We start from the raw sequence: 24,135 nt of genomic DNA on the forward strand, positions 1-24,135 counted from the left end.
AGAAGGCATCTTAAATAGTCGACGAATATAAAGAACTCGCCAGCGCCATGATCCATAAACTGCCAAGAGATGGATCTGTTCTGCAAGATGGACCTCAACCGCTTTCATAAGTACAATTATGCTTCGTCTTCATCCGCTGTATGTCTAATCTTCTTATTGAGATTATGCCCGGTATCCTTGTCCAGCGTACAACGTACGGGGAAACCTCCCCTGGTGTTATCGGAGAACGCGCACCACGTGTCGAGCTCCGCCGTCTGAAGCATGGCTACAGATAAACCCTGAGCGCTCTCTGAAGCCGAATGATGTGATGTTTGATAATGAATATAAGATGATGGATGATTTGTCTATAGTATGGTAGGGACGTGTGGAGCGTGGAGAACCTGAGCTTCGTGCTACTTCTAGTAGACGCGCTTTAGCGGAACGGATCGCATCCGTGGCTAGCAAGCGAAGATGCGGCCGGTTCCTCATGAGCTTACAACCTGTATTCAATAACACGTTCAGAGGGACAGACCAGCTTGGAGTAGGATTTAATGGCGTATCTGGATAGTTTCCGCAACACTCTGCATAAAAGCTCAGTAGACTGAGAAGCTGAATCAGGTCAAGAATACGACTACTACTACTACTACTACTACTACTACTACTACTACTACTACTACTTCTCTGTTGTTAACTTATTGGATCCAGCTAATTGAGTGTTTTAACTAATACCGCACCTGTATCTCACTATCACTGTCTTTTTCATTTCTCCTTCCTCTGGGGTTCTTTCAAGTTCCACTTAATCTTTTACCTATCTCTAAGGATTTCAGAAATCCTAAAGTGTCAAACCCAGATCCTGATATCTTAGCTTTCTCCTCCTGGACCCATCTAGTTAAATATCTCATCCTAGTTACACCTCACCTAGACCTCACCATCACTCCTCCACACCTAACAATATGGAGCAGCCAGAGCACACGGAACCTTCACCCGCGCCTCAAGAAGGCACAGAGGCTGAGGCTGTCGACACACTCAATGTCGACGCCAGGCTCAAGGAGACGGTTGAGGACCGCAGGAACCAGGCTCTGACCAAGGGAAAACTGGCTCTGGCGCGTCTGAAACTCAATCAACGACTGAAAAATGAAATATCAAATCGTGTTGAAAATGACAAGACCGATAACGCCACTACGAACGAAGCTACGACGGAGGCCAATTCTGTCGGCCAAGTTCAGACTGATAATCTCACTCCGAATCACGACTCGACTAATAAGGACTCACAAGACTGGGAAGCTGAGTCTGAGAATGAACTCTCTGAGTCCTCTGAGTAAGTCATCTCTTGTCTCTGTTCTTTTGTCTACATAGTTAATGCTTGCAGATACGAGAAACTCGAAAAGTGGTATGGCGGACTCCGTGATCCCACTATTGAGGACATGATCAAGTGGCAGGCGGCAAAGTTTAAGGAAGAGACCCGAAAGAAGAGACTGCTCAACAGAAAGAACCTCAACGAAAACCAGGACGAGTCGGTGGATAATCAGCTGTTCTGCTCTGAAGATGAAGGGGAGGCTCCTGGAGCTTCTGCAAAATCTCAGGATGAGGGCGAAGGCGACCAGCCTGCAAGTGACGAGCTTCCTACCTCGACTCAACCTGTGAACAAAGATCAGCCCACCAATAAAAGACGAAAGGCCAACAGAATCTCTGCTGAGGAAAGGAGAGGCAGTCTACAACTAGGTCTCGATATTGCTTTGTCCAGGACTAAAAGCACTGCTAAGAAACCTTTTCGGAAGACCCTCAATGGCCCCGCAAGATCTTTGGGTGGAAGAGCTACCAGGACTAGAAAGTCGAATATCGGCGAGAGTGTTCATGGGAAGCCACAGACTAAGAAAAGAGGATCAAAAGCAAACGATGTGGACTTCGGGTCATTATTCCAAACGGATATAATCGCAGATGCGCATGAGAATTCGAGATTACCGGTCCATACCTTTACTAAGAAGAACAAAGATGATGCTTTGGCGGAGTTAATCGCTAGTATCCCTACAGCAGACAGAGAAGACGCAGTTCCCGATAAACGATTGGTCAGGGAAGCAACAAGGAAGTTTACACGGCCGGCAAAAAGTGATGGTGATGGTGGCTGGAGAATAAAAGGAATGGCGACTAGCCTATACAGTTATCAAGTTCGTCCTCCGCTATGGTATTCATGGATGTTAGCTAATCGGTCTATAGGTCCTGGGAGCAGCTTTCATGGTATCTATCTCTACGTTAACGCAACCAGTGGGCTATACTTTATTGACTTTCGAAGCGTGACAGGGAAAACGGACCTAAGAGACCTCATGGAGGATTCCTTTGCGACGTTATGGGGTTCGGGAAGACTATACAAATGCTAGGTGATATCACTCCCCACGTATCTTCCCACCACAATAGAGTCTAACAAGATATAGCTAATATGGTCGACGGCGTACCCACAGACAGGGATGATCCGGCAAGGACGACACTCATTGTCGTCCCAGCACATCTTGTTTCACACTGGTAAGCTTTGGTATGATTATGGGTACTTGTCAAGTAATAATTATCGTTCTAGGGCGAGCCAAATCCAGCGGCATTGCGAAAAAGGCGCACTGGGGTCCATTATCCTTTATCACGGGAAGTCAAGAATAGTTTCCCAGGACGCCGTGAATGACCTCCAGATGTTTGGTGTCATGTAAGAGCATATACTTCCGAAATACATACATACCACACTGACCATTCTACGCAGAATCACCACATATGACGAAGTCAGGAGATCTTATCCAGACTTCAAACCGCCGGACGAGTTGACTACCGAGACCGAAATTCAAGAGTGGTGGGAGGACGCCTACAAGAAGCACGCTGGTCCTTTGCACCAAATCAAATTCAGAAGAATAGTCCTTGACGGTTAGCTATTCAGAATGACTCTTTTCCCCTCTATTCTTTGTAACTAATATTGCCACAGAGGGACATTACATCAAAAATCCAGAATCCAAAGTGTCTATAGCAGTACGTGCTCTTATAGGCCATTATAAGTGGATTCTCAGCGGAACTCCCGTACACAAGTAAGTACGTCCAATACGAGATGGATTCAATAACAATCTAATCATATCTTGTCTCCTAGTGGAAACGAGGAGTTCTTTCCTTACCTTGATTTCTTGAAAGCTCCTCACATTGGGCGCTATGAAGTATTCCTTAACAAATATTGCAATGTATACATTACCTATCCATAACATCTCCCTCTATTTGACGCCCGCTTCTGACCCTGTGCTTTGATTAGGGAGATGAGATGGGCAATATGCGTCTAGTAAACATACTGAAGCCAATAATGTTTCGCAGAACGCACTCAGCTCGGCTTTTTGCGATGCCAATACTCAAACTTCCTGATATAGGCCAGAGAACTGTCGAGATAGAACTTTGCGAGGCCGAGAACAAGGTTTACCATTGGATGATCAAAATGTTCATTGACCGCATTAACGGTAAGCTGATATATTACATATTAACTAGAGCGAGGTATTGATGATTAAATAGGACTTTCCGAGCCCAAAAAAGTGGAACGCCAATATCGCTGCATCCTGACGATGATTCTTAAATTGCGCATGTTCACCAGCCACCTTTTGGCTGTACAGGATGTCCTCAAGGAGATTATAACACAAAATGTTATAGACGACCTGAACCTCCTGTTGAAGAATGGAAGCGACCTAGAGGACCCTTCGGTGAAGATTGTGAATATACTTACTGCTTTGAGATCGGGAGCCCCTCCAGCTGAACCCCAGAAAGCTCCTGAGCCCAAGGGTCTATGGGGAGACCAATCAGCAAAGACCCGTAACAGCCTTATCACTCAATTCCGGAAGATGATGACAGATCTCCATTATAGTGAAGCCTGGGATGAACGGTTGGCGCGCACGACCTGCCCTAGCTGCGGATCTGTACCCGTAGATGCCTGCGTGACATCGTGTATGCATCTATATTGCGAAGAGTGTCTCCTTCATCTAGGTCAAAGTGCACAGGAACAAGGAAATACACAGAGGATCTGCACTAGTTGTGGAGAGGAAATCCTGGAAACCGCACACTGCGGCTCTGTGGAGGATCTTAACATCGACTCGACTTCTCCTTCATCTCAGCTCAACCAAGGGAACAAAAAGTCACGGCCAACAAAGAACAAGGGCCAGAAGCGAAAAAGGAGCCTTGGACACCATGATGATCCTGATGATTCCGATGATGAGTTTGACTGGATCCCTATTGCGGCTCATATCATGCCCAGCGCAAAATTAACTGCGATGACTGAAATCCTTGCGCAGTGGATAAATGAGGATCCAGAGACAAAGATAGTTGTCTTCACTCAATTTCAAGCAGTGATCCGCATCATCAGTGCTATATGCCAAAGAGAAGTATGGGGCTACACGTCTGTACGTATGACAACATTCTCAAATACAGATAGCTAGATATTCTGCTAATACAATCTTCAGCTGACTGGCAAGATGTCGATCCCAGCTCGGGAAAAGGCAATGACCGATTTCAGAGAAAGCGAAGATCTCAGAATCATGATTGCGTCTCTCAAGGCTGGCGGCATTGGACTGGACTTAACCATGGCCAACAAATGCATCCTCATCGACCCATGGTGGAACGAAGCCGTGCAACAGCAGGTAAGCAAGGATACTGTTTTCAATACTCACAATTTCTACGTGCGCAAACACTTATCTCTTTCGAATCCCACTAGGCGTATTGCCGACTATTCCGCATCGGACAGGAGAGAGAAGTGGAAGTTGTGAAACTCGTCGTGAAAGGGAGTATCGACGAATATATGATCGATCTCCAGAATAGGAAGTCACTCGAAATCGACAAGACTATCGGAGAAGCGGCCCTTTCTGATAGGCAAGTCTCCTCGCCTTCACTTTGATCTTATATCTCTTCGCTAACGCACGTCCAGGGCTACGGTTTCTGAACTACTGAAGATGTTCGGCCAAGTGGAGGAAGGCGAGGACGGTGTACTCAGGGTGATTTCAGACTTGTAGAAAAAGCAGGAATAAGCGTGCCAGGGGGAGAGAGAAGTCATTGGTTCTCCCACCCCCTCCTCTCTATCCTTTGGTAACACGGGAGGACACCTAAGTTCCAAAAATTGGTTTTCGTGACGTTTACTCTGCTGATACGGGGAAGCGCCTGAAATTTTTGGTTTTTTTTGCTTCTATGGATTCTAACTCCGATAATGACAAGGGCGGATGCCTGAATATCAGATTTCAGGTTCCAGGGATTTGAACGAGATGATGAGACGGAATGGCGCTGAGGTTTCAGATACTGCTTCTACAGATTGTATTTTAATCAGATGATGCTGGGGAACGCCTGAATTTCATATTTTCATTGATACAAATCTCATTCCGATAACGATACTGGAGAACGCCTGGTATTCAGATCTTGCCTCGTAGACTTTCAGACATGGCATTAAAATTCCGTAATAAAATAAAACAGATAAGAAAACTGGGTTTATTTTCACATCTCCTCGATGGCGCAGTTGGGGTGTAGAACGTAAACAGTCTTTTCTGTTCGTGCCGACTGCTCGCCATCTGTATCCTCGACAAGGCCTTCGCCGCGGATGGGCATGAGAATATTGTCCTGCAAAGTAAAACTGCGTTAGTACAGAGGGGATCTTGAAAAGCAAGGGGGAGGTTTATAGAAGGTGAAGGAAGAGAAAGAACACGAACCTTGACCATTCTCTTCAGCACCTTAACTGCTAAGTCACGTTCGCGCTCTAGGTCCTCCTCGCTATTCAGCTCGGATTCGATCTGTTCGAGGTACCAGACGAGTAGCTCCTCTTGTTCGACACCCTCGCCGGAGTTGGACTCGTCTTCGTTCACGCGTCGTACGAACAGATTGAGGATCTTCATGTACTTGTCGTATGTGATCTTGGTCTTGGGGCGGCGCTGCTGGACTTGTTCTTGTTGATTATCACCAGTATCGCCCATGGGGCTGTCGCCGTCACGATCACGGGGTGCCGCATCGGCCATCTCATCGTCACCATCGGCGTTTTGGCGGGCAGCTTCCTCTTCCTCGTCATCGACTTCGACATCATCCTTCTCGACAGTGACAATGCTCTGTCGTAGCAGATCATAGGCTTCGCGAACAAAGCTGGGGACAACTTCTTCGACACAGTTGGCTTTGGCCACAGCCTCAGACAGACGGATCAGTGATTCGAGCTGGCGCACAGTGATGCGGTAAGAAGAGCGGCCAATGCCACCCTGAGCGTCGTTGGCGCGGAGCTCCTTATATTTCTCGACCAGCAGGGCCTTAGCTTCTTCGGTGAAGACAGGCTTGAAGGTCCTTGCGAATCGGATATAACGCTGCAGCTGCTCTGTGCTGAGCTCAGGCTCAACGGCCTCATCACGGTTCATGTGCACATTCACGATGTGCTCAGCCAGATTTCGGTCAACAGCTTCATTGGGCTCATCACGGATGACGAAGAACAAATCGAATCGACTCATAATGGGCGCGCTGAAGTTGAGGTTTGCTCTTAGCGTCGTCTTGGGGTTGTAGCGGCCTCCGATCGGGTTGGCTGCAGCCAGGATAGAAGCGCGTGCGTTCAGGGTGGTGTGAATGCCAGCTTTAGCAATGGATATGGTCTGCTGTTCCATTGCTTCGTGGATAGCAACCTGGTCACTGATATCCATCTTGTCGAATTCATCAATGGCACAGATTCCGCCACCGTTCTGAAGAAAGCGGTTAATTAGATGGTTACATGGGAGCAAAAGTTATGGATATGGAGATATAACTCACAGCAAGCATGAGTGCACCGGCTTCAATGGTGAACTCGCCAGTCTCTGCATCTTTAACGACCGACGCCGTCAAACCAGCTGCAGAAGATGCCTTTCCACTTGTGTAGACTGCACGGGGATGTAGGGAGCAGATGTACCTAGATTATGGTTAATAAGAGATGGGCGCAATGAATGTTGATATTAAACCCGGCACTCACTTCAGGAACTGACTCTTACTTGTAGAGGGGTCACCAACAATACAGATGTTGATGTCTCCACGAAGCTGCATACTCTCCTGCTCAGTCGTCTTGCTCACTCCTCCAATGAGTTGAAGAAGAAGGCCCTTCTTGATTTGCCTATGGCCGTAGATCATAGGCGCAATGGAGTCCACTAGACGGGAGTAGATATACTCTGAATGGACTAGTTTCTTCAAATCCTGGACTTCATATGGGGTAAGAGTCTGAAGAAGTGCCTCCTGGGCCATATCTTCATCCCCTTGTGGCTGCTCATTTTGGTTTAACGACGCCAGAATATTGCCTGACTGGCCGTTCAATTGCTGGTTGGTTGCCTGGCCTGGGGTTGACAGGTCTGGCGTGACCATGCAGGCAAGGAAGGCCAAGCGGTACGTGAGATCCCTTACACCCAAGGACTTGAGACCACTAACACCGCCTCCACCGACCTCTGAGCCGCGGAAAGCACCGTTATCCCTGTTAGCCTCCGGCCGTACCCCAGGAAGTCCAAGCTGGCTGACATCAGGGACCACTATGAGGGTACCCGTGAAGATACACCTCTCTCCAGCCTTTGCTCTGTCCACCATCTCACCTCTCAGGATGACGTCCATAGTTCGAGGCATGCTACCCGTTGGGATCTCATGAGACGACTCCTGCAACTTCACCTTCTGCCAATCAACAAAGGTACTCTTGCCGATATCGAGGCGCCAGCCGATACTGTTGCCGCACAGATTGTTCGGGCATCGGGGAGGTTCTGTGTACCGGAAAGTCTGCTCCACATTTGTGCACGGAGTCTTACAGGCCTCGCAGATGAAAGTGCCTAGGGAAAGCTCCGGTCGAATTTCTGACGTCCTTGTGACTGTCCCCGAGACAGAGACGAGTTTGCCAATCTGCGACGTGCGCAGCTGACGCAGTCGTGATACTAGGGGGAGGTTGTAGAAAGCTAACGAGAAAACCCTGTCCGTTTGCTGATGGCGTGTCCTCTCCCGAATCGAACGGGCGAGATCCGGGTTGTCACTGACACTGGTGTTGGCCGCCATGACGGAGGAGCTTGCCTGCGAAGTGACACTGCTCGCTTGACGGTGGGCAGCAAAATAATCGGGTTCATATTTGGCGATTAGGTTATGCAACGCCTTCGTCAAAAACGGCTGGAATCGGTAGTATTGATTGGCGATGGCATCTGCCAGAATCTGGTTATCCATCGAAGTCAAGTGTGTGAAATCAACATAGAGCGTCGAAAGACCAAACTTGGCCATGCCGTGAATCTGCGCAATGTAGTACTTGTCACTCAACATCTCAGAAGATGGAGGCAGGGCTGATGATGTGGGCTCCTCGACATATGTCTCGAGCAATTCCTCAAAGGCTTGCTGCACCTTCTCACCGGCCAGATCAACGACAGGTGGAGGCGGGGGAGCGTAAGGGTTTCGTCGAGAAGTAACGGATCCATTGGGGCCAACGACTTCATCGTCTGGGAATGCCTGCGCGTCACTCATAGGTCCATTGCTTTCTGACATGGGCTGCGGTCGTGAGCTCGATGGTTGATCCGACCCTGGAAATTGTCTGTTACGAGAACCTGCGCTGGAGCCCAGCTCAGACTGGAGGACGGCGTCGAAGAGGGAAGACATGGTGCAAGCTGGCGCGAGGCCGCTGGAAAGCCGCGATGGGCTCTAGGATCTCGATGGACGGATGTGCGTAGTCTGCAAAAGCAGATGGTCGTGGCCTGAGTTAGTTGACTGACTGTATTCACACCGACGGGATTAATATTCTCTGCAATTGATGATTTCTCTATCTTAGCGCCCCTCCAGCGCATCCCTTTCTCTTTCTGGCGGAAAAGACGCGTGAACGCGAACACGTCGGGCTTACATTGATCCAGCTCCCGACGCGTACAGTGGTTTTCGGGCCGGCAGTTCTTCCGGCGCTCCTCGGCACGGGATCTTGGCGCGGGCGGTCGCTGCGGGAATCTCGCGCTAGCCCGATACGGTAAACGGTCTGACCCTCCTGCTCGCTTGGACTGTGATGTGATTGGCTCGTGTGGCCGCAGATAAACATCTGAGTAGCTGCATCGCAGCGGGGGAGCCAATAGGGACCCCCGGGCAGCCTTCCCCCTCCTAATTTCCTACCGCGGTTCTATCATAGCAGAACGCAGAGTAACAGTAGTAATCGTCTAAAAGAGCATGGTCGGCGATCTGACAGACGGCATCTGTAAGCATCTGTAAGCATCTGATATGCCCCGTCCCCAGTGCTGGTCCTCCTTTTCGAAGTCTCATTCATCATCGTGGCATGGATTCTCTCTGGCCATCATCAACAAATCTGATTCTGTCGGGTTCTGTTCCGTCCCCGATTTGTCGAGCTCCGTCGCTTTCTGTTCTTGCTCAGCTTGTCCGGACGAGTAACTAATGGAGGCACCTGAGGCCTCAGCGCCAGACCAGGCGCCTTCAGCCCCATCAGTCTCGAAGATGGATTTACGAACATCCAAACCATCCCCAAGAGCACGAAGAGAGCGTTAGTGCTCCATTCCATTTGAGAAAGAACGAATCCTGACCAGGTGCTCAAACAGCCAAGCAACCAAGGGCGAAGAGACGTCCGCCAGTGAACCAGGAGAATACTGGACAGGGACAATCGTTTTTCTTCGTCGATCCTGGCTCGTCGACCAGGGAAAAGCGAGCGCATGTAATGCGACATCATATTCAAGAGAAGCGTAAGCAAAACAAAGGGGCAATCAGCACGGATCAGCAGGATGGCAGACCCGGTCGCTACCTACCATGGCGGAAAAAGCAAAATAAAGAGGAAAAAGACCGATCATCTTCATCTGCGGTAAGTACTCGAGCGCTACGGGAAATCACTCTCACATGATAATTGTACCCGAGCTTTTGAGATTCTTCTATTGTCATTTGGCGACCATGACCCTATTCGCACAAAAAGATTGTCCTATCTCCTGGCCACAGACTACAAACGCTAATTTATTAACACAGCCGGAGACTTCACTCCTATCTCCCGAACTACAGCCTGTTCAGGAACCCACCCCACGGCCACAGGATGCACTTAGTTCTGCGAGACGAGATCCATTCGATAGTTTCCCTCTGTTTCTGGAACCCGATGACTACCAGCTAACAGATCTCTGGACGTCGAAACTGGCCTACTGGTCGGGACAGAACCTTCATATGAAGAATGCCGTCTTTCGAGCGGCCATGGGGCACCCTGTGGCGTTCCAGGCAGTCATACTTTGTTACTGTGCTCGATGGAGGTCCCGGCTATGTGGCCTGACTCATGATCCCGCCGTTGAAAGTCGTGTCAATATGGTGGAGAAGGCCACTAACGATGCCATTGGGGGGGTAATAGGAATGGATGAAGATTACCTTGCCATGGCGCTGACCGGTCTATCCTTGCAAGAACAACGGTTTGGCGAGAAGAGGAGAGCGGAACAATTCGCAGACAACGCCGCGCAGATTATAAGGTCCCGGACAGGGACCTCTCGTCTTGTCGATGTACTTCTGCACTTCGTCCGATCTGTCTCGGCACCGTCTGATGCTGCTATCGATGCTGATGGTACACGGTGGCTGGTCACTTACTTACGGAACGCCGAACGGATCATGGCAGACCAGAGTCGCGAAGAGTTTCTGTCCCTCGTACCAGAACGCCGAGATGCCTTCCAGTTTGAAAGCCCCTTGTATCCTCTCCTCGCAGCTGGGCCTCGCCCGACACAGGTGCCACTTGACCACCGGATATACGTAATGCAAAGCATCCCAACACAAGATATGTGTCGAACAGCAGCCCTGATATACATAACGACAGCACTTTGGGACTTCAGGCACTCGCCTAGTAGAACAGCCCGTTTTCTCGAGCAAACCATGTTTCACGTGAAGGAACGTGGCCTTGATCGCTATCCCGCCTGTGAATCGTTTTTGTGGTTGCTACTGGAGGAAGTTTATGACCCGGACCTGAAAGACCCCGAGCGGGCATGGTCCACGGTCAGACTGCTCAATATGCACAAGGTGCTCAGCCCAAGCGTGCAGTTCCACTTCAGTGAACTCCTCATGAGTTTTCTGATGCTGAACAAACCGCTGCGGGGAATCGACGCATTCGAGGAAGAATTACTTCGGCCCGTGCCGTGAATATTCAGCAAGTATGTCTGCAAAACGTCGAGTGATACGTATGGCTGCATCGGCCAGGCATAAGACGGCAAATGGTAGTCGAATGCGGATTCGACAACTACGTACCTGAGTCGTCTTCATTGTATATCTTGGCTTTCTGTTTACGGAAATCCAGAATACTCCGTACATTCCCAGCCGAGTTCCCAATGGCTGCGGGGTTTGGTATGCGGGGGAATCCACGAAATTGGTCAAGAAGGAATCCCCCCCCCCCCGGCTACCAGCTATTCGTGAATGGATATGATGATGATCGCACGTAAATCGGGGCAGCGTGAGCAGCACTTCCTTCACATGCCGCTTCTGGAATGCTGAAGAAGGGCGAGAATGATTTCCTCAAGACCTGTCCATGAGACCTTTACCACCATTGAGGGACAACTGGAGACATGGACCTGGCGTCCATAAAGCGAGACAATGACGAGGATGGAGTACATGGATGCCGAAGAAAAGTGGCAGTGCTATTCCTCTCGCAAGGTATACTTATTCAGTGGTAGGGGTTATCACTGGAGTTACGAAACCACGTCCATGTGCGGGAGGGACATGACAGACCTTATTTGGAGATGCGGACGATATATGATGATCTGTGCCGTCCCTTGATCGGCACTTGCATGGCTGATGTTGCATATAATATGCGTACGTGCCAATGTGTTGTTGGTTTTCTCATCAATGGAAAAGTGTTCTAACTTATCATTCTTTTCATCAGATGTGGGCCCACTTGGGCTCCATGAGATCAGCGGAAGGATAAGATCTGAATGTGATCGCGGTAGATCCACCTATCAAAAGTACTGTACAAGAGTCTCCTTGGGAACACCTAGGAACTAGAGTACTCTAAAGTAGACACTGCGATTGTGCAGAACTTTGAACTCGGTCTCCATTATCCCAATTCGATAGCCTATCAAAGGGATCGAGACGTGATCTAGGATGAGCCACATGTGGCTGGTGTATGCCGCGCCACGCCAGCACTCCGCAGGATTACGTATGTCGACGGTTCAAGAGTAGTTTTAAAGACTCACCGAACTTGAAGAAATAATGTCTAGCTCGAGTAAGGGTTGGAACCTGGAACTCTCCTGTACCATAGAAGCACAGAAGATACGTAGACAGCAGCTCTGGCGTCCTGGCCTGTCCAGGTTGGTTCACTGGTCCGTGTGTAAGCTGACACTCTGGATGGCTTGCTTGGTATTGCATGAAACTTGTTTGAATGGTCGAGAAAGAAGGTGGCCGACTAAAACTTCGGACGTTTCAGCACCTGCCCCCGGTCTGCTGGGCAGCCTGGGCAGCCTGGGCATTATTATTTCCATCCTGAACCTTGGAGGTGGCGTATGCTATCTTGGTCCTGTCTTGGACTCTGACAGGTGTTGCGAGAAGGCACGGACCGCAATAGCCATCTGGTTCCTACTCATGATTCATCATACGCAATCTGCACCGTGTGTCACGATTGGCGCCCGTAGAGCTGACCCAATTGCTGGGAATGGATGTGCGAGCGCATTTGTCTTAGCCATGAGCAGAGTTTTTTCGGCCTGGGTGCTGAAAGCATCCTCAACAACAGTACTCCGTAGTAACAATAATGATGTCCAGGAAAAAGCACCACTTGTGGTCCGTGGATCGATTCACACATGGGTACACCAACCTCGGGCGTATCTTGGTTCCATCATACGCTAAACGGGTCAGGGGTTCGCCAGCGCCCAGATCGGTCAGTCAATAGCGGACCTGCCCAGGAACTATGATGCTATCAGTCGCCCGCGCTGGACGCTCTAATCGACGCGAGTTGCCGGTACCACGGGAATTGATGACATAGTTTGGCGTACGGGATCTGATAGATACCGTAACCCAACCCAGTTGAAAGCCCCATTGAGCCCTGTGGACCGTATTGTAGTTCATCGCAGTCCCGGATCGACGGAGAACTGACGCTGGTCAAAAAAAAAAAAAAAAAAAAAAGCCTTTCTTCCTTCTGGCGCTCGTGTTTTCCCCCCTAATCAGTCCGTTTTCGTCCAACTGCGCCACAGATCAATGGCGCGTGGAGTGGAGAGAGAGAGCACTCTTTAGCGTGTACTCCAGGGCTTCGGTAGCCTTTGAGAGAGTCGTTTGCCGGATCAGGGATCCTGTGCCAGCTGGCTGAACGGGTGGTCACTGGTAACCATGGTCCTTTCGTCGACCTGAGATAGCAGATGTGGCTTTCCAGGTGTAACCAAGAGACGATGTGGCCGTGCGCTGTTAGGTACTTGATGATGGGTGGCAAGGAAAAAGAAGATCATGATCCCTTTGGATGGGTTAATCGGGGGGCTCGACCGTCTGCAGCGGATCGATCTCATTTCCGCATCGCACAACAGCGCTTGCAGGGATCGTAATCATTTGTAGTGTCGTGGCAGCTTATCTCGTACTCGAGTCTCGTAGAGTTCTCGTCCAGTCCAAACACGGCATCACAGCATTGCTGGCCAGTCAACCTCGTAGTCGGTTGCCACATTGGTCGTGTGGGGGAAGCGTCTAGCGGAGTAGCGTCAATGAGTTTGATATCATTTCCCGGTGGTTGATCCTCCCTGGCGTTGGTATGTGCGATTGAGTTCATAAGGAGCCCGCCCTGCAAAATATGCTTTCTCTGGGCTGGACGATCATCAACAAGAACTGGTCCCATAACCTTTGGCAAGCCGTGTCCACCACTTTCAGCTTGCCCCTCCACGCTCCCTTTTAGGTCTTTTGCTTCCCTATCTTATTCTTGTTTTTTTTTTTTTTTCTTTTTTTTTCTTTGATGTTATTGTCTGCTCGATTCCCTCCCTCTCTTCCTTCTTTTCCTGCCAGTCGGCTTTGTGACAGTGGTGGTATCCCCGCGTGTAGCTGTGAGTATAACAACACCAGTTGCGATCGGAGGAGCCTCTTCGGATTCGAGCTTCCAAGATGGAGGCATACGACGAGGGCATAGTGCCCATTCATTATGGCCTCTTCAGGCGCCAGGTAAGTCGTGCAATCCTTCGCATCCAGAAGAGAGGCTTCTGGGTGGCGGCGCGGCGAAGTTGACGAGATCACCAAATCTCATGGCTCAAGGCGTCGCATTCGCGATGGTGCAGGCGCGCTGACCCCAGGACAGAGTGACAGCGACAGTACTCAGAATACTTCGAATTCGGCTTCTGGTCTTGTGTCCACGTTGGTGGTCAACTTGGTTATCTCGGGTGCCATGGTCCTCCTCTTCGTCCTGCTGCGTCGCCGCGAGAAGAGGACTTATATGCCGCGTACCTACTTGGGAACCTTGCGGCAATTCGAGCTCACTCCGCCCTCCTCGACTGGCTTGATTGGCTGGATCAAGGACATGTACCGGCTCCCCGATACCTATGTTCTGCAGCATCACTCAATGGATGCGTACTTCTTGCTCCGCTATCTCAAGATTGTCTCGATCATCTGCTTCGTCGGTTGCTTGGTTACCTGGCCAGTGCTCTTTTCGGTCAATGCCACCGGCGGTGGAGGCAAGCAGCAGTTGGATATTTTGAGCATCTCGAACGTGTCGAACACCTTTGGCCGATACTACGCACATTGCTTTATTTCCTGGATCTTCGTCGGTAAGTTGCAATTGACAGGAGAGAACACCAATCGCATTATAACAAAGCTGCAACATAGGATACATATTTTTCACGATCACTCGCGAGAGCATCTACTATATCAACGTCCGCCAGGCTTACGCCCTTTCGCCTCCATACGCAAACCGCATCTCGTCTCGGACTGTCCTGTTCACTTCTGTTCCTCAGGAGTATCTTAGCGAGGCGAAGATACGCCGAATGTTTGGCGACGACAGGGTCCAAAACGTCTGGGTAGCTACCGACGTCAAGAAGCTGGATGAAAAGGTCCAAGAGAGAGAAAAGGCTGCGATGAAGCTTGAGGCCGCCGAAATCAGCTTGATTAAGATGGCGAACAAGGAACGACAAAAGTCTATGAAGGGCCAGCCCGCCGAAGAGGAAATGGCACATCTGGACAATACGGTTGAGGATGACCGGGATGCTGAATCAGGTTCTGTCGCCGCCCGTTGGGTCAAGGCAAACAAGAGACCGACTCACAGACTCAAGTTCCTCATTGGCAAGAAGGTCGACACCATCAACTGGGCTAGATCTGAGATTGAGCGTCTAACCCCCGAGATCGAGGAACTCCAAGCTCGTCACCGTGCAGGTGATGCCAAGTTGGTCTCGTCTGTTTTCGTCGAGTTCTACACGCAGACGGATGCCCAGTCTGCGTTCCAGTCCGGTATGTCCTCTTTTTAAGCACTTATACAGCACTGGAGTTCACGATTTACTAATCCTCCTTGCAGTCGCACACAATCTTCCTCTCCACATGGCACCGCGTTACATTGGTCTTGACCCGACTCAGATTATCTGGTCGAATTTGCGCATCAAATGGTGGGAACTTGTCATTCGATATGCTGCAACCATTGCCTTTGTGACTGCCATGGTTATTTTCTGGGCTATTCCCACTGCAGTCGCAGGAGCTATCTCCAACATCAACTTCCTCACGAACAAGGTCCCCTTCCTCAAGTTCATCAATCACGTACCGAAAGTCATTCTGGGTGTCATCACTGGTCTTCTGCCAACCGTTATCATGGCTGTTCTGATGGCTTTGGTACCTATCATTCTGCGATGTAAGTGTACTCCACGGTCATAATTCTGATGAGTAGTAGCTGATGGTGTTTTGAACATTCTAGTGATGGCCAAATTGGGAGGCTGTCCTAGCTTGGCTGCTGTAGAATTGAGGACTCAGAACTTCTACTTCTGCTTCCAAGTCGTCCAGGTTTTCCTTGTGGTCACCCTCGCCTCTGCTGCGACTAGTGTGACTACTAAGATCATCGAAAACCCTACTTCGGCCGCGTCACTGCTAGCCCAGAACATCCCTCTTTCGTCTAACTTCTACATCTCTTATATCATCCTTCAGGGATTGTCCTTCAGCTCTGGTGCTCTCCTTCAGATTGTCGGTCTGATCCTGTCCAAAGTCCTCGGCAAGGTCCTGGATAACTCTCCTCGGAAAATGTATAAGCGCTGGGCAACCCTGTCTGGCCTTGGCTGGGGAACCGTTTTCCCTGTTTTCACACTGTTGACGGTCATTGGTGAGTCACATTGCTTCATAATTCAGAGAATCCTTGACTAATCTATCGACCTTTAGCCATCACGTACTCCTGCATCGCCCCGTTGGTCCTGGGTTTCGCTACCATTGGTCTCTATCTGTTCTACTTTGCCTATCGATACAACTTGCTCTACGTCTCCAATGCGGAAATTGACACTCAGGGCAAGGTTTATCCTCGGGCTCTGCAACAAACTACGACCGGATGCTACCTCCTCGTTGTCTGCCTCATCGGTCTGTTCGCCATTGGTACTGGTTCCGACCGGATGGCTGTTGGACCGCTGGTCTTGGAGATCATCTTCCTTATCTTCCTTATCCTTTACCACCTGTCTCTGAACAGTGCCTTGGAGCCCCTGATCAACTATCTTCCCAAGAATTTGGAAGCTGAAGAGCAGGGCCTCCTCGAGTTGGAGCGCAGCAAGCTGGGCCAGACCAACAGCAGTGACCCTACCAGCTCTGTTCCGGACGGTGACTATCCTGACAAGGTGGACTCGGTGGAGAAGGGTTTGCACAACACTGCTCTCCCGGCCCCCCACAAGAAGCCTAGCATCCTTGCAAAGTTCCTCCGCCCAGATAAGTACACAGACTACGCCACTATGCGCCGTCTTGTGCCCAATACCCTGGACAGCATCCAGTATCCTCCAGAAGTTGAACGTGATGCATACTTCCACCCCGCGATTACTTCGCAGGCTCCTCTTCTCTGGATTCCTCGTGACCCAGCTGGTGTCAGCAGGCAGGAAGTCAAGCATTCGCTGAAGGTAATCCCCATCACTGATGAGGATTCCTGGCTGGACGAGAAGAACAAGGTCCACTGGAACTCCGAGTCAGGCAGACCGCCTATCTACGAGGAGAAGATCTACTACTAGTTGGATGGTCTTTAGACCGGGCCTCGTTATCACCGAAACAGGGTCATGTCTCTTGTCTTGGATCACAACATATGGACCCCATTGGAGTCATGCTCCTTGTATTTTTATTTCTAATTACCCCTCTGGCGGCTCTCCACCGAACTGATACCCATCTGACCCCCATCTTCCCACCATTATGGATTACCTAATTCCCTATTATCATTTTTGTCAATGTTGAACATCTCTATGAACTTGGAACTCTCTATATGCTAAAGTAGAGTAACGATTTTTTGTTTGATGAATCTGCTCTCTACGGTCTATAATTTGCAATAGCGACAGTATCCAAAACTTCTAACTAAGCATATCCTTATTCCATAATTTGTGGTTTCATGTTGCCTTTGTACTTTTAATGTAAAAGCACCCCATCCTTCTGGGCAGGGCCGAACAGCATCATGTCTTCCGGCTTCAATTTACTCTGGCATTAGCGTTACTTAGCAATGACCATGACATCATGATTTCAGATGTAGAATCTTACCTCGGGTAGCCGTAGATTGCTATTATCCGTCTTTTGTGACCAGACACAATTCGCACAAGACCCACGAAAGAACTCAGCTAGGACGCAGCAACCCTCGAAAGGGCCGCGTTCAGCGGCACAGTGCAATCACTGCGGAAGGACGAGCTCTCCTCTGGACTGTACGAGGATGGCGTTTACCTGGTGCTGGGACGTGAGTTCTTTCCGCACGCAAGGCTCTCCAGGCGAGGACAAGCTGGAAGAAGAGGAGAAGGAGAAAGAATAGACGAAGACACCCTGATATAGGCGTGCCTATGATTGAGACCGGCAGTCACTCAGAAAAAAAAATGTAAAGCTAAGGATAGCTCTTTTTGTTTTGGCCAAAGAACCACGAAGGTAAGGAACTGCTCTTCGGTTACAGAGGAGCCAGACTTGCAGAGCTTTCATCTGATTGATAGACTTAGCTTGAGATCCTTTACTGGCCTTATTTGCCTCCCATTTGACCTTCTTGGTCGTAATCTGAACTCCATACACCTCTATATCTGATCCACGAGTCGATTACATGGTCCAGCGTTGCGGACTCGGTGGGGGGTAACTGAGAGCTTCCCGATCTGTCCTTTGCACCTACCCTCTGAAGCAGGTTCTTAGCTCTTTGGTAGTAATGAGTTAACGACTCGGTTTCGCGTTGGTGAAGCCGTGAGACTTCACTGTGAGATCACGCCACATCCTTAGTTCTGGGAGTCGCTGTAAATTGCTCGATGAATCATCGGTTGCTCGCTCAAATAGTTCAGTGATCCCTATAGTCCCTTCAGCCCAAGCTGCTGCCTCGCCAGTCAATTATTTTCCCTCCTTACCCTGTGGAGCTATCGAATATGGTATGATATGGGCGCATTGGGTAGAACCCCAAATAATCTTAGACTTTTCTTCCTCAGGCAGTTCAGGGATACCAGAAGACAATTTCAAGCCCCTCGAAAAACAGCTTGGGATTGATGCTAGTAGACTCAGTGGCTATCTTCCATTCCCCACTTGTACAGTACTTCTTGAGCCACTTAGAAGCCGACTGGTCAATGCCTCCTGAAAAGGACCTATAGAGGCTTAAACTCCCGATATCCCATAACAACGCCGTTATCCTTTATCTTTTTTTTTTTTTTTTTTTTTTTTTTTTTTTTTTTTTTTTTTTGCTTTGTAGGGTATTTCTGTTCGAGCAAGCGATGGGGGACCATCCTTAGAGGTAGTCGGGTTGTTGGATGACTCAAAAGACTCTTCCTCTCTTAGAGAATAGGCTTGTCCAAGCAGAGTCCTTAGCACAATCTTCCAAAGACCTACTCGTATCCCTTTAGGGAAGGGTGAGGAACCTGTTCAAAGTGGAAGGCGCGCCCTAAGTGATGCCCTTGTGCAAGCAAGTAACAGAGGAAAGCGCTTAGCTAACAGAGATAGGACTAACTAATCCCCGCTAAACTCCAAGATAGAGGGGAAATTTAGGATCTCTTGCAGACTGTAACATATTGTAAGGGGGAAATTATTAATATTTTAGGGCTGAACTCTGGGCAGACCAATAAACGACGGGGTCATAACAGGGCTGAATGATGGTACAACAATAGGCTCAAGGACTAGGCACAGTACGTCGTGCTCTATAGACTGCTTGAGACGACAGATCAAATGGGTCAACTAACGCTCACCCAGGGCCCTAAGTATTGAGGTCCCTGCGTCGGTCACCAGAAGAAACAGACTACTCTGAATCCCTTGCCAAATGGTGATCGCATAATCGGTATTAATCGTCTTTGCTAGCAATGTGGATATCTTCAAAGAGCAAATCTTCAGTAGAATCTTCTATGCCAAGCCGAGGAGATAGAGTTATTATAGCGGGTATGGTGCCACCATAAGCTAGCGCAGGCCGTGGTTCTTCATTATATTAACAAAACGCTGCTCCACGTCATCTGATAAGTTGACTTGTCCATGCAGTTGTAAGTGTTCGAAAAAGATTCTCAAGAAGTCTGCGGTATCATCCTAGGATGAAGTGCTTGATATTGAGCAAGCTTTCCATCCAGAGTTTGTTTGGCCTAGGCGAAAGTAGCAAAGACATTGGAGGACACTGGAGAGCTTAGGTTTTCCCGCGGGATTTTCAATAGACAACTCGAAAATGTTCTAGTCTTCGTGCTCTTTATGTATTTGCAAGAATGGTATGTCGAGTCGCTCTCTCCAGTGATATCCTCTATGATAGTTATACAATTCTGGTTAAGAGGATTCAAGACCTCTATAATTACCTCCTCTTTCCAGTCAGTATAATTTCGATACAAGATATATAAGAGATATATACTTACGTTAGCTAGGATAAACCTAGCTGTTCCGATTCTGAGGGGTCATTAGTTACATATGGCCACTTTGGCCGCAGTAGTAACAAGAGTGTTATACTTATAAGCACTATAAAAATTATAGTTAAAGTATATTTGCACTGTGCGACTCTTTTTTGCTATTTGTTAATGTTACCTAATTAGCTAGTATTAGCGATATGAGGGATAGATACTTACTTACTGTTGCTCTTCCGATAATAAAGTGAACTTAGAGATCTTAACGGCGGCGGGGCAGGGCCTTATTTATAAAAACTTTCGCACCTACCTGTCCTATTATTGCTGTGGAGCCCCTATGTCCTCTCTCCTAGCACTTTCATGTCATGGAGCGCTACCTCATCGGTGAGATCAACGAAAATATGGACCTTAGCACGACCTGGCATCATCGAAATTGAACAATTAGGGGACAGACTGAAAGATCCTCAAGAAAATGGTAAGGTTAATTCACAAACTAAGTGAAGCAGGGAATATGTGAATAAGGAGAATCGACTGAGCTTACTTGGGAGGAGAATGAATGCCTCGTCACAAGGTGACTGCACAGAGCGCGGAGTGTGGCCGAACATCATCAAACATAGTTATACGTTCAGCCAGGACTCGCTTGCCGTTAGTTGGTAGACAATGGAACCCTTTTAGCGTGAGACTTCTAGTACTATGAGGTTCATGGTTATAAGTCCTGGCCTCTGCCTCTTCTTGAATAAATGCAGACGGGAGGTCGGTATATAACCCGCTGCTCTTACTGAAGAGAGAGAGAGAAACTATTAATCATCTGTTCAGATGTGCTGTCACCATAAATCGCTATGGCTAACAGACTAGGTTATGTTGATAAGCTGGATGAGGGATAGTTATAGGAATACTCGACGAGGTATACTTGTGCTTGTGGACTGATTGGTAGGAAGTAGTAACTATAGAAGGAGGAAAAAGCAATCGCAGAAGACGTTCCCCAGGTCCTAGACCATTCTGAAGTGGGTTGAATATACCCAGAGGAATTCACACTTAGCCATTAATACTAGATGGTGAATCTAGGATAGCAAGCAATTGAGTACACTCAGTCTCAGGGATATGATTAGCTCCCTACTTTTGAAATGCGACGCTCCTCATTTTGTGCTCGTAACTTTCAGTTGAAAAGCTCCTTTGGTAAAATCGACAAAACCTCCCTTGGTATCACATTTTTCCGCCCACACTGCCTGAACTCGCACGCCATCCCAAAGATATTTTCTTAAGATCATACATAATAGTGAACAGATACCACCTACTCCAGTTGAGAACTGACTGGCCAATCAAGCCAAGGAACCGACATGATGTGCCTGCTGTTCAGCAAGATGCGTCAAAGCATCTATGGCGATATGGACGACTGGCAAGACTGGCTCTGGCAAGACAGGCTCTTCGTCAATCTCCATATCCTGAATTGCCAGAAGATGCTCTTGGATGGTGGTGCGTTCACGGAGCACCATCCTACTTCCCCGGGTAGAATGTGGAACTTCCTCTATCTCGGCTGCGTCCTCCATTTCAGTATCAGCTTCCTCATCCTCTAGTGCCCCTTCGCTCATATTTTCCTTGTCCTCGCCAGCATCAGGGTACCATCTCGGGTCAGGCTGCGATCCGTAGATGTCGTAGTCGAAAGGATCTTCGTAAATCTGAAAGTCCGAGAAGGATTTCAGAGGAGAGGTGAAGCCTCCAAATCTCATAAAACCACTATCGTAAATCGAAATAAGAAAGGTTTGATCAGTGGGTGATGATTGCTGAAGGAGCGTAGGCGATTCCATTGGCTGATCATCGATTGTGTTGCCTGGAGAACACGGTTCTTCTTGCTTTTCTCCATCTGCTTTCGACGGCAGATGGATATCACCATTGCTCTTGACTGGGTCACAGGTGAGTCTGGCCTTCTTTCTAGGAGGAGGCATCAGGAAAGAGTCTTTTTCGGCCATATCTTCGTTTTCGTAGTCCCTTCTGCGCGCTCGAGGCTTGTCCATCGTTATAGTAGGCTCTGGAAGTACAGATTCCTGGCTCTTGTTCTTAAGGGAGGCAATCTTCTGACGGCGGTATAAGGCGGCCTATTTAGTTGTCAATTTTCCATTAGAAAAAAACAACAATTCCATGGCACCTAGGAACAGCGTACTTACGCATTTTTCCACATCGAGACAAAGCAAGAGATCAATCTCATCCATCATTATCGCGCAGATTATCCCCAGCCTTCAATATATCTGATCGTCTGCCTGACTGTAGCCTATATGAAGCAAAGAGCATTGGGATCGTTAGCTGTCTATCTCTATTTGTATCTCGAGCCCTCATCTCCTGTATTGCATCTAGTCCTGCTCTTTGATATATATCCAAAAGATGTTTGTACGTCCGGACGAAGGGGACACAGGGTCCTGACTGCTCTCAGCTGCCATGGAGTAAAGACCTGAATTGAGATCCATCAGAGTCAGAAACTAATCCCCCCATTGCCTTTTCGTGATGGAGATGTCGAAACTTACAGTAAGAAGAAACCGCGGACATGGCCGAGATTTGATGCACTCATCTTATGTGCAGGAAACACGCATACGAGCACAGAGTAACCCAGGCTGGCGTCCATCAAATGGTCCACCGTCACGTCCAGCAGACTCGGAATTTCTGATAAAAGTATTGAAACACGACTCGTTCATCGTTGACTGTATCCAAAAATCAAAGAGCTCAGGGAAGCAAGTCGAGTAGCATCGGGAGGGGTTATTCTGAGCGAGAACTTGCCTTGTCTTATCTGGAAGTCCCTCCTAGGTCTTCAGTCCGTATAAAATAGATAGAAGCTGTCAAGCGACCTGTAAAAGTGGACGACGAAGGAAAATAACGACTAGCACAGACGATGAGTGAACTGATACTAAGTCATAATATAGAGGATAAAAACAAAGAGCTGTATCAAATGAAAAGGTCACAGTGCGAGAGAGTAAAATTTCATTAAAGAAGTAATCACGCTGTTCAGATTTGTGTTAAGTGAACGTTGTTAGGGTGCTGACCCTTTACCTGCTGGGTTGTTCAGTCGTGTTAAACCCGCGGCGACTTCCGCACAGTGCAGAATAAAAGAAAGCACTTCTATCCAGACAGGACGCCGTGCGGTAGCAACTTCAGCATATGTCTCTCATCAGACACTGAATATATAATTTGTATCGCAGTCCTTCGAATATTCGAATATCTGTCCCCACCGTAGTAGATTTATGAATGACTCCTGTCCTCGAAGGCCTCCCTCCCTTGGTCTCCATCATCTTCGAACCTATAGGTCCAGATAGCATCTTCTTTTTAATGAGAACATCGAAGTCAATGAGGAAGGGAATAAATGGCATATATATGTGGTCGACGGAATAAGCCAACGAAAATCTTCGCATAACGCGGAATTAGACTTCCTCATCGCTTAGGTAGTAAACTAACTATACAACATCACCCAGAACGTTTCCTTGACATTAACACCACTAAACCTAGATCCTATACAGAAACTCACAATGTCTGGCTTGACGACCAGCCTGTGCCCTTCGAATGTCGCTAATCTCGTTGCGAACGGTCTCTCTCGTCTAGCTGGTCCTCTGGTTGGAACGAAATACGGCGAGTGGCAGATGAGGATGTGCATGGCCCCGCGAGTCTCTATAACCACAAGACCTCCTCATATCTCTATTCAAAAAAGCTGCTTCATTTAATTAAACATGATTCTGTCGCTAGAGATTTGCCTTCTAAGATAGTAGTGAGATTAGAAGATAGATACCTATGCAGCGAGTGAAATAGTTCTTCAATCGGGCTACAGATTGGTACCTAACGTCTTGAACACTAATTACCATTCTCAGTTATCCGAGTTCAGTTTGTCCAATTCTTCTATCACATGAACCCGTGAAGTGGCGAAGTTAGATAATAATGACATCTAAGATGCAGCAATCTATTACATGATTATTCAAAATCAAGGCATCCATCGGCCACACCTCGAAAGAAAACCTTGGGGTAACTACTTATTTCTATGCAAAAAAAGACTCAACATCTAGACTAGAACCGACCCTGAAACTCCAACCTAGTAGTTCACACCTGCTTGCTAGTAAAGACCCAAATCGACATCCCTTCACCGTCGTCAAAAGAAGAGCAAAACAAACAACAGCCGAAGCGAAAGTAAACTGACCAAGGCATAGAATAGAATTCCAAATACTAATAGTAAAGTATGACAGACATCCGGCGGGCCGAAACCTAATTTAATTCCCTTTCGTACGCGCACAGACGTCGATGCGCATTGTCCTTGTTTACT

The 24,135-nt window shown here is 48.4% G+C and overlaps 5 protein-coding genes across 5 annotated transcripts; 3 read left to right on the top strand and 2 right to left on the bottom strand.

Moving 5' to 3' along the window:
• Positions 1 to 1,349: 1,349 nt before the first annotated feature.
• On the top strand, positions 1,350 to 4,873 carry C8Q69DRAFT_428560 (DNA repair helicase rad5,16; the record flags this gene model as incomplete). The annotated part of the gene is made up of 13 exons (XM_028628460.1): positions 1,350 to 1,701; positions 1,861 to 2,144; positions 2,194 to 2,214; positions 2,270 to 2,354; positions 2,409 to 2,496; positions 2,549 to 2,668; positions 2,723 to 2,880; positions 2,939 to 3,038; positions 3,098 to 3,185; positions 3,254 to 3,452; positions 3,505 to 4,382; positions 4,443 to 4,619; positions 4,694 to 4,873. Exons 1-13 carry the CDS (start codon positions 1,404 to 1,406, stop codon positions 4,871 to 4,873), a joined length of 2,676 nt encoding a protein of 891 aa, XP_028487531.1. The 5' UTR covers positions 1,350 to 1,403.
• A 389-nt stretch (positions 4,874 to 5,262) lies between these two features.
• Positions 5,263 to 8,796, bottom strand: C8Q69DRAFT_152667 (putative DNA replication licensing factor Mcm6). Its single transcript, XM_028625569.1, has 4 exons — positions 6,938 to 8,796; positions 6,742 to 6,877; positions 5,673 to 6,674; positions 5,263 to 5,583 (listed from the first exon to the last, which is right to left on the bottom strand). Exons 1-4 carry the CDS (start codon positions 8,572 to 8,574, stop codon positions 5,461 to 5,463), a joined length of 2,898 nt encoding a protein of 965 aa, XP_028487532.1. The 5' UTR covers positions 8,575 to 8,796; the 3' UTR covers positions 5,263 to 5,460.
• Positions 8,797 to 9,345: 549 nt separating this feature from the next.
• C8Q69DRAFT_442066 (hypothetical protein) lies at positions 9,346 to 11,061 on the top strand (the record flags this gene model as incomplete). Its single annotated transcript, XM_028628806.1, has 3 exons — positions 9,346 to 9,451; positions 9,495 to 9,763; positions 9,922 to 11,061. 3 exons carry the CDS (start codon positions 9,346 to 9,348, stop codon positions 11,059 to 11,061), a joined length of 1,515 nt encoding a protein of 504 aa, XP_028487533.1.
• A 2,922-nt stretch (positions 11,062 to 13,983) lies between these two features.
• Positions 13,984 to 17,048, top strand: C8Q69DRAFT_504545 (hypothetical protein; the record flags this gene model as incomplete). The annotated part of the gene is made up of 6 exons (XM_028632601.1): positions 13,984 to 14,040; positions 14,174 to 14,639; positions 14,698 to 15,315; positions 15,380 to 15,706; positions 15,770 to 16,168; positions 16,225 to 17,048. 6 exons carry the CDS (start codon positions 13,984 to 13,986, stop codon positions 17,046 to 17,048), a joined length of 2,691 nt encoding a protein of 896 aa, XP_028487534.1.
• Positions 17,049 to 21,163: 4,115 nt separating this feature from the next.
• On the bottom strand, positions 21,164 to 22,054 carry C8Q69DRAFT_504546 (hypothetical protein; the record flags this gene model as incomplete). Its single annotated transcript, XM_028632602.1, has 2 exons — positions 21,164 to 21,937; positions 22,007 to 22,054. 2 exons carry the CDS (start codon positions 22,052 to 22,054, stop codon positions 21,164 to 21,166), a joined length of 822 nt encoding a protein of 273 aa, XP_028487535.1.
• Between the last annotated feature and the right edge of the window lie 2,081 nt (positions 22,055 to 24,135).

The sequence above is a fragment of the Paecilomyces variotii genome (genome assembly GCF_004022145.1).
Source record: "Paecilomyces variotii strain CBS 101075 chromosome Unknown C8Q69scaffold_2, whole genome shotgun sequence".
Lineage (NCBI taxonomy): Eukaryota > Fungi > Ascomycota > Eurotiomycetes > Eurotiales > Thermoascaceae > Paecilomyces > Paecilomyces variotii.